Source organism: Notolepis coatsorum (genome assembly GCF_963971535.1).
Source record: "Notolepis coatsorum genome assembly, chromosome: 2".
Classification (NCBI taxonomy): domain Eukaryota; kingdom Metazoa; phylum Chordata; class Actinopteri; order Aulopiformes; family Paralepididae; genus Notolepis; species Notolepis coatsorum.
Window position 1 is genome coordinate 2,174,264 of NC_140166.1, and position 14,417 is coordinate 2,188,680.

Genomic DNA, 14,417 nt, shown 5'->3' on the forward strand with positions numbered 1-14,417 from the left:
TTATTATTATCGGAACGTCGACTCGTTGCCTCGTCTCTCTTACTCCACATTGTCCCGCGATTGAATCCTACACTCCTCTCCTAAACTCGGATCCTCACAGTATGACGCGAACTAACCAGGATTCTGCAGACAACGGGAGAGACCAAGCGAGCGACTTGCTGCTGACCATGCAGCACTTCTTCGAGGGAGGTTTCCTCACTTCATCCTCGTTCGAAAGGATGCGGCTGCACGCGCTGCTCACCTGCGCAAGTGGGACTTGCAGCTCGGAGCAGGCTCCCCTGCTTGCGGAACATGAACGGCAGCTGGGACTGATTATTCGGGCGCTCTGGTCCCCTGCTCCCAGCGAAGCCACGGCTACCAGTACGTCCTCCTCCACAAGTAAGGCCTCTACTGCCACCGCAGCTGTTAGCGTTGGTCCCACGGCCTTCACTGCCCAGGCTATTAGCCCAGCCGTTAGCCTAGCTCCCCCAGCTAGCACGGCTAACCCCGGCTCCGTTAACACAGTCCACGCTACTAGCATAGCCGTTAGCCTAGCTCCCACAGCTAGTACTGCTAGCTCTCGCTCTGTTAACACTGCCCAGACAGCCAGCTAAGGCCCTATAGCTAACAAAGCCTCTGATGCTGGGACCGCCCCGTCGGCCGGCAAGGCCCCTGTGGTTAGCTTAGCCCCTGTAGCCAATGTAGCTTCGGCAGCTACCCCCCTAGCTCACACTCTAGCAGAGGCCCTATAGCTAACGAAGCCTCTGATGCTGGGACCGCTCCGTCGGCCGGCAAGGCCCCTGTGGTTAGCTTAGCCCCTGTAGCCAATGTAGCTTTGGCAGCTACCCCCTTAGCTCTCTTAGCTAACACTGCCCAGGCAGCTAGCACAAGCCCAGTAGCTAGTCCTGCCCCTGTAGCAGTTCGCATAGGCCCCGCGGCCCTCACTACACAGGCAGCTAGCACTAGCCCAGTAGCTAGTACAGTCCCTGTAGCCATTGCAGCTTCGGCAGCTATCCCCTTAGCTCTCTCTGCCCCCACAGCCAAGTCAAGGGTTCCTTCTGTTCGGAGGCTCAGTGTAGGCTCGTTCTCTACCACTTGCTTACTCCCTCCTGCTACTGCTAGCGAGGCTTCTGCAACTGGCAGAACCTTTGGTGATAGAGCAGCCTCTGCAGTAGCTACCTACCTAGCTGCCCTCGCGTGCACAGGCCCTATAGCTAACATAGCCTCAGATGCTGGGACCGCCCCTTCGGCCGGCATGGCCTCCGTGGTTAGCACAGCCCCTGCCGCTAGTGTAGCCTCGGTAGCTACTGCCTCTGTCCAGTCCGCTAGAGCCCCGCCTGCTAGCGTAGCACGCACTGCTAGCAAGTCTCAAGAGGCTAGCAAAGCTAAGAAGACTAGCATAGCCCTTCCGGCTAGGGTAACTCCTACTGCTAGCACCTTAGCCCCTCCCGCTAGCGTAGCTTCTACAGCTAGCACCTTAGCCCTTCCTGCTAGTATAGCATCTACAGCTAGCACCATAGCCCTCCCTGCTAGTATAGCGTCCCCTACTGGTCCCGTAGCCCCCCTCGGGGACGGGTTTCATGAGGCACATTCCCTCCTACAAGAATTCATGAGCAATTATTCTCCGGCCTGCAGTCTGGAGGAGCGAAGGAAAGCTTATCGCCTGGTGTTCTCCATGATGAAGCGGAGTCCTGAAAGAGCATGCAAACTCCGGGTACTGGCCAGGAACATGTTTAGGGTGCTCTTCCAGGACCCCAGCTCCCCAGCCGACTGCCAAGCTGCTAACCCTGGTAAGGCCTCCACCACCAGCATGGCCTCTACTGTTAGCATAGCTTCTACTAGTTCAGTCCCTACTGCTAGCATAGCTTCCACAGCTAGCACAGCCTCCTCTGCTGGTGAAGCCTCTACCGCCAGCATGGCCCCGGTTGTTAGCACTGCTACTGCCAGCACCATAGCCCCATCTGCTAGCGTAGCTCCTACTGCTAACAAGTCACGGAGAGCTAGAAAGTCTAGGAAGGCTAGCATAGCCTCACCTGCTAGGGTACCTGCTGCTAGCACCCCAGCCCTGCCTGCTAGCCCCACTGTGTGTGTAGCGCATTCAGCTAGCATGGTCTCCATGGCTAGCCCAGCCCCTACTGCTAGTACCGTTCCTACTGCTAGCGTAGCTTCGTCAACTAGCCTGTTTCCCACTGCTAGGACTGCCCCTTCAGCTAGTAAGGTCAGTTTCCCCTAGAGCCGCCCTGTCGGCTAATCTCTTGGCTTCCACAGCTAGTCCAGCCCTGTCTGCTAGCTTAGCCCCTGCAGCGAACCAGGCCTCAACAGCTAGTACAGCCCCGTCTGATAGCTTAGCCTCTGCAGCTAACCAGGCTTCCACAGCTAGTCCAGCCCTGTTTGCTAGCCTAGCCTTAGCTCTTCCTGCTAGCATACCCTCTACAGCTAGCACATCCCCCACTGCTAGCAGACTCTCTGCAGCCAGTACTGCTCCTGCACTTAGCATAGCCCCTGCTAGCTTACTCCAGATTGCCTATGTAGCCTCTACCACCAGCATGTCTCCCACTGCTAGGACTGCCCCTTCAGCTAGCAAGGTCAGTCTCCCCGCTGCTAGGACTGCCTCTTCAGCTAGCAAGGTCAGTTTCCCTGGAGCCGCGCCGTCGGCTAACCCCAGTCTCGTCCGCTAGAGCCCCTGCTGCTAGCACCTCAGTCTCGTCCGCTAGAGCCCCTGCTGCTAGCACCTCAGTCTCGTCCGCTAGAGCCCCTGCTGCTAGGGTTCCTACGCCTAGTCCCTCAGTTCCGCACGCTAGAGTTCCTACTGCTAGCGCTTTAGCCCCGCGGGCTGGTATAGCCCTAACAGCTAGCACGGGCGCTGCAGCTAGCATTTCCCAGGTAGCCAACCCAGTCTCTACTGCCAGTTTAGCCCTTGTTAGGGCAGCTCTAGCTGCCCCTGTTCCTCCTCCGGCTCCCGGGGAGACCCCGACGTCTGGTCCGGGTCGTGCCCCTGCTCCTGTCCCCAGGGAGTCTCCTGCCTCCGGCTCGTCGTCTGGTCCCGGCTCCTCATCTAGTCCAGCCCTGCGCCGTGGTCTACGCCGTGGTCTACGGCGTGGTCTGCACCGAGGTCGATCTGCACCTGGAGAGTCGTCTGGTCCAGCCTTGCGCCGTGGTCTACGCCGTGGTCGACGGCGTGGTCAACGCCGAGGTCTGCACCGAGGTCGATCTGCACCTGGAGAGTCGTCTGGTCCAGCCCTGCGCCGTGGTCTACGCCGTGGTCGACGCCGTGGTCAATGCCGAGGTCTGCACCGAGGTCGACACCGTGGTCAACGCCGAGGTCTACGCCGTGGTCGACACCGTGGTCAACGCCGAGGTCTGCGCCGAGGTCTACGCCAGGAGGGTCCCCCATCCGGGGTCCTGCGCCCGGTCCCAAGACCTCCACCTGGAGTGGCTCACGTCTGGGGTCCTGCTCTGGGGTCGTCGTCTCCGCCCTTCATCTCCGGGTCCCCTGGTTCGGTCCCGGGGTCTGCTCCTGGGGGGGTCCCCGTCCGGGGTCCTGCTCTGGAGTTGTCACCCTCACCCCTTTGTTCCGGGCCTCCTCACCGGGCCCCTGTCCCAGTGCCCGGCCTCCGCCGTTGGGCTCCTGTCCCCGTCTCCAGCCCCCCTCTCCGGGCCTCTGTCCCTGTCTCCAGCCCCCCTCACCGGGCCCCTGTCCCCGTCTCCAGCTCCCCTCGCCGGGTCCCTGTCCCCGTCTCCAGCCCCCCTCACCGGGTCCCTGTCCCTGTCTCCAGCCCCCCTCTCCGGGCCTCTGTCCCTGTCTCCGGCCCCCCTCTCCGGGCCTCTGTCCCTGTCTCTAGCCCGCCTCTCCGGGCCTCTGTCTCTGTCCCCCTCTCCGGGGCCCCTGGTTCCGTGCCCTGTGCGCCCTTCTCCGGGCTCCCCTCTGGTCCCGTTCCCCGGTCCCCCTGCTGCTGGGCCCCTCCTGGGTTCTTTTTTCCGCCCCCCGGCTCCTGTTTCCCGTGTCCTCGTCCCCAGTTTTTTCCGGGGTTTCGGCCCTTCGCCCTGCCTGTTCCGGGTTGGTATCGGTGGTCGTCTGGGAGCCTCCCCTTCGGGGGGGGTCCTGTCAGGATCTGAAGGATCTGAACTTTCTGGACAGTCCTCTGGCGCCCCCGGGTGGTCTGTTCGCGGTGCTACAGGCCGCCGCCTTTCGTATGGACTTTTGTGTATACATATTGTCAAGTCTGTTGTCTGTCTTGCTCCCTGTGTATCTCCCATTAGTCCAGATGTTCTAGTCTCCCTTGTATTCCCCGTGTTGTTATGTTACAATGTTTATTCCTGCCTGTTAGTTCAGTGTCTAGTCTCCTTCCCTTGTATTCATGTGTCCTGCCTGTCAGCCCCCAGCTGTTCCTTGTTGTCTAATTAGTACCTGTATATACTCTCCCCGCCCCTGTCTTCCAGTGTTTGTTGTTTTCCCGTCAGTACCCTTCCATACTGTGTGTATCTCCGTATCTCCTGTGTCAGTACCTTCCTGTATTTGTAGTCCATGTTTTCCAGCATTTCTGAGGTTTTGTTTTCCCCTGTAACGTGTGCCTTTTAACTATGCTCAAGTAAAGCTATTATTATTATCGGAACGTCGACTCGTTGCCTCGTCTCTCTTACTCCACATTGTCCCGCGATTGAATCCTACACTCCTCTCCTAAACTCGGATCCTCACAATTTCTAGAGATATGCGTGATATTGTGAACAAATACTGGTACATTTTAAAGTCAGATCCTAAGATCGGAGGTGTGTTCCAGGAACCACCCAAATACTTCTACAAACGGCAACCTAACTTAAGGGACCAGTTAGTTAAAACAGATTTTCCCAAAGAAATTACGAATTTTATGGCTAATATTCCAAATGGCAATTTTCCATGTTTGTCTTGTACCCAATGTCATGGCATGATTAAAGAGACATTTTATTTACAACCAAGTATAGGTAGGAGTATCGCTGTTAGAGGCCGGATCACCTGTAATTCTGATTTTGTGGTTTACTTGCTTAAATGTCCTTGCAACCTTTACTATGTTGGAAAAACAAGAAGACGTTTTAAAAATCGAATTTCTGAGCACAAATGTTCTATAAGAAGAAATTACGAGAAGTCTTCAGTTGCAAGGCACTTTAATAAGTTAGGACATGATATTTCTGGCTTAAAATACATGGGTATAGTGCAAGTCTTGAGACCACCAAGAGGCGGTGACAGAGACAGGCTCTTGCTACAAAGGGAAAGCTTTTATATTCACTTTCTGGATTGTTTAGAGCCTAGAGGCCTCAATGAGGAAAATGTTTTGACCTGTTTCATTTGATTATTTCATTTAATTCGATTGTTTATTAATTATTTAAATTTTTATTTATCATTCTTTATATTTATAATTGAAAGATGGCTTATATGGGTCATGAGTGTTTGTTTATATTTCAGTAGTTTAAGATGTAGGCCTACTCTGTATAATATATATATATATCTCTTTGTGATTTACATGCTTCTTTTTGATTTACACGCTTCTTTTTGATTTACATACTTCTGAAAAGGTTGTGCTTGTAAGTGGTATTTTTTACTCTTTTGCAGGTCTCTTGTTGGAATGTGTTGTCACTTCCTATGTTGTCACTTGCTGTTTGACTTGTATAAACTTGGGTCACTTACCCTTCATGCTTCATGCAAGCCATTCTGAAGAAGGTGTGTTCACACCAAAATGTCATGATATGATTTATTTCAGGCTGCCAATAAATTTGAAAAACCTGGAGTGCGTGCCTGGACATTGTTTCCCTATTTTTATGTGTTTCTTTTTCAAACGTAGCCAAGAGTAAAGATCATAACCCTATCAAAACAGCAATCAAAGTGTATATTTTCAGCACTACGTTTGTTTACCAATGATTTTAAAATCGCAGAGCATTGCACTGGAAAACGGGGGCGAGGACAGGAAGCGTCATGAAATCGCTGTAGTCTTATTAACTTAACTAAAAGATTTTAACAAGATAAAAAGAAGCAGCACTATTGCATAATTGAGTAATGTATGTTATGTATTTATTATTTTAGGGGAGTAGGATTTGTTTCACAGTTTTAGCATGATGTTTTATAGATGGCTAGGTTAAACACAGGTTTTTGTTTTTAAGAGGGGATCGGATCGGTCGATACTCAAGGCTGTGATATCGGTATTGGTATCGGACATGAAAAAGTAGTATTGTGCCATCCCTAGTACCTATGTGCTGTTTTTAAAAGCAATCAAAGAGATACAGTAATAGGGATGTTTCATGAGCAGAGCCTTATAATATAATGCATATAAATAAAATGCAATGCATTCAAAATTCCCCCTTTTCATATAAAATACAATGGTGAGTGAGAAATGTATGTTTTAAAACAAAGTGCCCTATGATACACAGCATCGATGGGTTTTAAGGTGGAGGGAGAGGCATGGGTCTACAGTATAGAATGTCACATACAGACGTACTTGCAGTAGCAAAACGCGATTTGTTCCAATGCAAGAATCCAATTTTTTATTTCAACTTTTTAGAAAGGTGTTCTATGTGGGTGTAAAAAGACAGCCTATTATCTAACCAAATTCCTAGATATTTATAAGATTCTACTATTTTAATTTGAGAACCCTGAAGTGTAAGAATTAGCGGCACAGTGGTGTAGTGGTTAACACTGTCTCCTCACAGCAAGAAGGTCCTGGGTTTGATTCCCACTTGGGGACCAGGTTGCCGGGTTGCCAGGTGGGGTATCTCCCAGGCCTTTCTGTGTGGAGTTTGCATGTTCTCCCCGTGCTCGCAAGGGTTTCCCCTCCAGAAAAAGAAACATGCATAACAGATCGCTAATGCTGTCGCGTCCCTGACGAAGACGGACAGGAGCATTTGTGTGGCCCCACGCCGCAACCCATGTGTGCTCCCAGCTGGGGGGAAGGACGACGGGATGGGTCAAGTGCAGAGACAAAATTTCACCGGTGACCCAAAATTGCATGTGTATGTTCCTGTGTGTGTCGCTGCATGTGTGTAATGAATAAAGACTTCTTCAAAGTCCAGTTTAATTAGGAGCATTATCAATACACACAAGAATGAAATTGTATGAAAATAAAATACACTTTACTGTTTACACTGTTTTATCGGAATTTAAGATAAGCATCAAAAGCAGACTATAGATTTGTAGTGTTTAAAATCTATAGCCAGTTTAAGAGTGGAGCCAGTGGCATACAAGATTGTAGCATCATACAAATGTACATTGGGGGGGAGGAAAATACCATATTATTTATAAATAATGTAAATAAAAGTGCTAATAATATTCAAGTGTTATGAGAATGTTATCTATACATCTGTGTTAAAATACATATTCTATGTCTTACAGCTGACTAGTTTAATATGACCAACTGGTGAACTGGCCTGACTATAGTAGACACTACTGTCCCTTTAAGGTGGGAGCTGTAGAAGCCGTGCCAAGGTTATTTCCCCACATAACAAGACATAATAAATAACATAGCCTAGCCAAGCAGATTGCTTATTCATTTACTCCCTAACTGGGGCACATTTTGTTTACCTTTCTGAATATCTAGTGGACGTCATTTCAATTGTGTATTAATCAGTGGTGCAGTCGTAATATGGGCCAAGGCCAAACGCCACGTGCACGCGCGCTCCCGCACGCACGCGCATACATGTATCTCTCCTCTTTCATGAGTCGGAGCTGGGGACGAGACGGGCGGTCTTTTGTCACATAACACACACCCAACACTCCACACACACGCACGCACACACACACACACACAGTCTAGGTGATAAGTGCCGGCCGGCACTTATCACCTAGACTTTGCATAATAATAGGATGCGCGCAATTCTGCCTCAGTGACGAAGCCTAAACGTCGTTTGACCGCGTATGCCCAGCACTGCACCCCTGGTATTAATGTACGTTCTGACCAGAGCTCTTTGTCACTTTCTGGTCAGACGCTCGTGTGTAAACATGTGTGTTTTTCTATAAACTGATCACTTTCACTGTGGCCAGAGATGAATAAACGATTTTCTTTTTTTAATAACTCGACTATTAAACATTCAAATATACTGTAACTTTTCTTTTTCTTTCTTTAACTCGGCCGAGGAAAATGACAGTTGAAAAGCAGTGTGGACGAGGATCAGGACTCACTTGAGCAGACCGAAGATGAAGGCATTGAGTCTCATACTGTGGTTGGTGAGCTCGGAGTACTGGCTGACCTTGGAGAACAGGCTGTGGAGCACGCGGGTAGACGGACCTGAAAGAGAGAGAGACACACACACACACACACACACACACACACACACACACACACACACACACACACACACACACACACACACACACACACACACACACACACACACACACACACACACACACACACACACACACACACACACACACACACACACACACACACACACACACACACACACACACACACACACGGGAGGTTAGAACTACATTAACACTAGAACAGCTGGGGATGTCATGACTGTTTTTTAATTTTAGAATTCCAATAACTTGGCACTAAAAAAGATACAACACCCTCCTCCCTCCTAGACTTTTCCTAAGAATGTGTTATTTATCTGCAATGTTAGAATTTCGAGAGAGAAAAAAACTGTAACCTGTGGGTTTCAGTCACATAACCATCTCCCCCACCTCTGCTCTCCCTCATTCACTCCAATGTTTCTTGATTGCTGATTGTGTCTTTTGTCCCTTGAACAAAAGGTTTGCAAATTTTTTGCAAAGGCTTTATTCCATTGGGTCATTTGACCTCGCAGCATTCCAAGGAAGAGCGCTAGGCCAGCTGTTCTAGTGTTTACCACAAGCACCGCCCCACACCCCATCCACCCAACCCATCCAGATGATTAGTGTCACCACAGAGAGTTCTCCACTCCCCTCTGAAATGCCTTCCCTACAATAACCTGGAAATAAATTGTTCATCCTCTGGCCAGAGTGGATTGTGGATTTATTTGACTTATTTTTCTTTTTCTCAAAGAGATAATAGTCTGCACTAAAAAGAAAACAATATTCAAACATATTTAGTTAATTTGTAATGCAGTTAAATCGTACACAACCCAAATATTTCAGTGCACAGGCCTTATTCCATGTCCAGGCATCAAAAATAATTTTTGCTATTAAATCCTCTCCTCACTCCTCTCCTCCCTTCCTTTATTCTCCCCTCCTCTCCTCCCCTTACCCCCCCCCCCACGCCTCTCCCTTCCCTTCCTCTCTCCCCTCTCACCTTCTCCTCCCCTCCCTCCCTCTCCTCCCCTCTCCTGTCATCATCCTCACCTAGCTGTGTGGAGGCCTCCGCTAGGCTCCATGGCTGGCAACGGCGCTGTCCAATAATGAGGTCCAGGACATAAGCCTTGAGGCCGTCCTGCAGCACGTCGCGCAGGGCCGGGCAGAGGTACTTCAGGATGAGGTGGCCCACGTTGGGACTCACCCAGCTGTTCCCCAGCTTCGCCTAGTGGTGGTGGTGGGTTGGGGGTAGGAAGACGTACATGATTAGAGTTATATTTAGGTAACAAGTAGAAAAAGTTACATTCAGACAAAATAAAGTTAAAGAATGACGACGCTAACGTTAGCTCGTACTTTTAGGATCAAACTTGGGACGTTTGTGTCCCTCATGCCCTCCACCGACCACCCGTTCATAATGGTGTTTCACACCTTATCCATAGACGGGAGGGGGAGAGTGCAGAGCACAGGGAACAGACAATCATAATAACAATGGATGCACCCTTGTTGCCAGGGTGGATAAATAAATGCTCCATAAATAAATAAATGCGTGGAGAAACGGCTTAGTGAGGCAGCCTCAGTGCAGGAGCGCACACACACACACACACGTACTGTATACGTGCAAAATGAATCCTTCCAGCAAAGTAGGCTTCTATTATTCTAATGACTTGTTTTATTAGGTATTATAGTAGTAAGTCCTACTGTAGAACATGACATATTAGCATGACATCTCATTTAGCAATGTCAATACTGAACGACTGCACGATTGGCTCTTGACAAGATTATTTTCATTCATTTATTTATTTCTGGAGCATTTATTTATCCACTCTGGTTGGATGGTGTATTGTACTTGTGCTGTATAATGACAATACATTTGAATCTAATCTCATTTTGGAATCAGTCGCAAATCGCTTCCACGCTACCTGTTCTGAAGGTCCAGATTAATACTGAAAGTCTGCGTTTATTATTTTATATAACTTGTATATTGTTTATATATATAAGATATATATCCAACGCCATCCGTTTGCACCATAGTATTCTTCGCTCGCCTCATTGGGTCCCGCCCTTGACATTGGAGGCGCCACTAGACGAGCCCCCCAGACAGAGTTCAAAGACATGTCCGGGCAAGTTCAGACTTGCCCATAGCAGGCGCATTGATTCTGGACAGGTAAATCGGCTGCGCCCTAGAAATCAGTCTGAGTATATATATTGTAGATGGCGCAAGCAGCCGCAGAGTGAACAGTGGAGCAGTAACCTAACAGCAGTGGAAGTAACGAGTCGGCAGTATCAGAACAGGAGAAGCAGCAGAGCGAGATCGTAATACGTTCGGTACAGTTGTACACAGACCTACCAGCGGTGTATCGTTACAGATAGCTAGTAGCTACTTAGATACGACTATAATATTGTAGAGCCATTATTGGCGCAGTATAGTGACTTGTGTAAGCGAAGTAACGTGGAGAAACGTATAGTTGAACCCATCGGCGTTTGGATCTAACTACTCCCTGAAGACCGTCCTCGGGCTAGCTTCCAGTACAAACGAAGCTAGCTAGCTACCATCTATGCCATCGGGCTCTGGATTAATAGCTATTAACCCTGCCATCAGGCACTAGGATTACAAGGACCGGTTCCGTATGAGACCCCTTTTCTTCAGTGACCACAGGATTATCCGACCATTCTTCAATTCCTCCGGAGCTTACAACTCCAGAGGGAAATCATCGTCTCCAGCTACCCCCTTGCTTTGCCCCGTATCACCTCGTCTTCTCACTCCCTGCAGAGCTCCGGTCGAGTATTCTTAACCTAGGAAATATTCATTACCACTGACTTTGATACTCTGACATTCTACTATTAAAAGAGAAACGTGATAATTCAGTTGTATATTGATATGACGATTAAAATACTGTAAACTTGGTATCCTTGTCCCCGTGCCGTCAATTGAGTGTCTGCCATATTTATCTAACTGTACTGTCTGGCAAGTAATCATTTTTAGTAGTGGTTTAATCTAAACAATCTTTTTTTTTTTTTTTTTTATTGATATTTTTGCACAAATCTTTTCAACATTTAAAATATCTTTCCACAGCATAATGCAACATCCAAGATTCGCCTTTTTTTTCTTTTTTTTAACAACATACAAAACATGTAAAAGACTCATACAAACACATTAACAACTGACATGGAAATTAAAAAAGCACTTACAAAAAAAAAAACATTACTATACATTGTGCATATATGTCCCTGATGCACATACGTATGCATATACCTACATAATACAATATAAAGTATAGGTAACATCAGGTCAGATCCCTTTTTTCACTTTCATCCTTGATAACCCTGTAACCCCACCTTAATCATTCGTCCCCAGACCGTTCAGTCAGGTGTAGAAAACTGTCCCATACCTCAGCAAAGATATCCTCTCTCCCTGCGACTCTATATGTCACCCTTTCATATGATGCTGTCCGGAACATTAGTTCCATCCATTCTTTAAAAGTAATATCAGTGGGTGATTTCCAATGTCGTAAGGCAATTCTACATCCTGATATCATGGCCATTCTATACCACATTCCCTGGTATTTAGGCAGTTTAATCTCTTTCGGTACTATACCCAAAACACATGCCATTGGGGAATTATTTATCTTCACATTCAAAACCTTACTTAGGAATATCACAATTTGATCCCACATTTTCCGGACCTTCTCACATTCGTACAGCATGTGCAGTAAAGTGCCTGTCTCCTTCTCACATCTCCAGCAGATGTCACTGTCCCTTAATTTCAGTCTGGCCAGTTTACTAGGCGTCCAATAGCTTCTGTTCAACACTTTGTAAAAAATAAGTTGTGATTGCGCCTCCCGAGAGAATTTTCCCCATTTGGACACCAGTTTCTCCCATATTTCCTCAGTAATATCCTCACGTACATCGTTCTCCCAGCTCAATCTCAGACCCGCCAATTTGGGTGCATTGTATTCTCTTATAACATCATAAAATCTTGACGCACCGCCTTTCCTACGCCATCCTTTATAGAATATTTCTTGAATTGCAGTAATCGGGCCACACTTTGGTCCTCCTATTGATGACGATATACAATGTCTAATCTGTAGGAATTTATAAAAGTTTTTATTATCTATATCAAAATCCTCTTTAATATCCTCAAAAGGCAAAACCCCATCTTCCCCGGCTATATCACCTAGTACATGTATCCCCCTTTTAATCCAATCGTCCCATATGACTGATTTCTTACCAATCTTTAGTTTCTTATTATACCATATAGAGGCTCTTGTAGTTAAATATGGGCTATCGCCAGTCATTCTGTGCGATTGATTCCAAGTTTCCCTGATAAATGCCATTAAAGGGTTTTTAAAAGGTATAGGTCTGTCTGATTGTGTCAGGAAGGATTCCAGAGATGAGGGATATATCATTTCCTCCTCCATCTTGACCCAAGCAGGTGCCTCCTCAGACGAGTGATTCAGTTTGGAGAGCTGGGAGAGCGAGAATGCATAGTGATACCAATCTAGTTTAAATCTAAACAATCTTTTAATACAGTCCGGGTTGTGTAGCCCCTTAGCTACAATTGGTCCTTCGAGCCGGAGGGTATCAGTAATAATAATCATATTAATAATAATATGGCCAGCGGCGGACACTCTCCAAACGGCTCTCCCCCATTAGAGCGCCCTAGGCGCCAGCGTCAGCCCCCTCCCCACTTGGAGAACTACGCTGTAGATCTACCTCCTAGCTTATCTAAAAGGACGTTAAGCAAGGATAAAATTAGTAGCTTAAGTATGCCCAACCTTATCGACCTGTCAACCCCACCGGTAGAGACCCAAGCTAGTTTAAGTGAAACTGACTTAGCTCACGGGGGGGGACAAGCGGGACATGACTTGACTATGCCCATAGACCACCGCGCCCCCGAGATGGACCTCGGAGCGCAAGAAGATAAAGACCGCGCCTCCGAGATGGACCTTGACGGAGCGCAAGAAGGTAAAGAACGCGCCCCCGAGATGGACCTCGGAGCGCAAGAGGAAAAAGAATGCGCCCCCGAGATGGACCTCGGAGCGCACCAGAGTAAAGAGCACCGCGCCCCCGAGATGGACCTCGGAGCGCGGGAGAAGACAAAGTACAGCGCCCCCGAGATGGACCTCGGAGCGCGTAAGGAGACCAGGTCACCGCCAAGCCCTGCCAACTCCAGATCACGATCATCAGCGTCATCCCCAAGCGAGGCCGACCAGAGGCTAGCGCAAGTCCTGATCGCCACACTAACCGCTTCAGCGGAAAGAGACCGCCTCCAGGGTGAGCGTGACCGCCTCCAGGCGCAACGAGAGAGTGAGCGCGAACATCTCAGACTGGAAGAGAGTCGCCTCCAGGCTGACGCCGCGATACATCTCAGACTGGAAGAGAGGCGCCTCCAGGCTCAAGAAACCATGGAGCGAGACCGCGCCAATGCACAGCGCGAGGCGGAGCGAGACCGTCTACAAGCACAAATGATGGAGCAAGCGCTCCAGAGGGTGACTCCCCACTCTTCCACCTGGAGCTCCCGGAGATCATCATGACACGGGTCGAGGGCACCTTCCCCTCCCCGACAAAGCGACACGGGACCCCGCCTACGGGAAGAACCTGCTTACGTTGCAGGGCAGCTAACCGAGCGACTACAAAGCCTGACGGAGGACAAGGGAGGACAGAAAGCCCACCCGCACTACCCCATCTCAGACCAGGAGGCTCAGCGCAGCCCCGGTCTCAGCCCCGACACGCTGCGTTATGAACCCCCAACACGTCCCAGTGGGGAGTTCGAGCCCCAGACGGCACCAAGGAATAGTGCCTGGAAATCCAGCCCCTGGTTCCCACCCAGCACGACCCAACGTACAGGGAGACTCGCCACGGATGCCTCTCCCCCCACGTGCGTCAGTGTCGCAGCCATCCATGGCACTCTACATTGGGACACCCACATTCCCAGACTTCACAAGAGAAGACCGAGCGCAGTATACCGAGCTGCGCATGTGCCTAGAGACAATTATGTCCGGAGTACAGGACGAGTCATACAAGTATGCCATCCTCCTTAAGCACCTCAAGGTAACTAGAGCGCACAACATAGCGCTGGCATACTCCAACTCACAAACTCCCTATTCTGACGCCCTGGTTGCCCTCGACGCATGTTACGGACGTACATGGGACTATGTCATTCAGGAGATACGTGAGATTGAAAGTCTCCCCCCGGCTA

The 14,417-nt window shown here is 49.0% G+C and overlaps 1 protein-coding gene across 3 annotated transcripts in view; it reads right to left on the reverse strand.

Annotated features, from left to right (window-relative positions):
* Positions 1 to 14,417, reverse strand: part of rusc2 (RUN and SH3 domain containing 2) — a 179,207-nt gene that overhangs the window by 20,660 nt on the left and 144,130 nt on the right. For all 3 annotated transcript variants that reach the window (XM_084308871.1, XM_084308870.1, XM_084308869.1), the window contains 2 exons: positions 9,269 to 9,443; positions 8,120 to 8,225 (listed from right to left, as the gene is read on the reverse strand). In XM_084308871.1, coding sequence (XP_084164997.1) covers positions 8,120 to 8,225; positions 9,269 to 9,443 — 281 coding nt within the window. The remainder of the gene's footprint in view (positions 1 to 8,119; positions 8,226 to 9,268; positions 9,444 to 14,417) is intronic.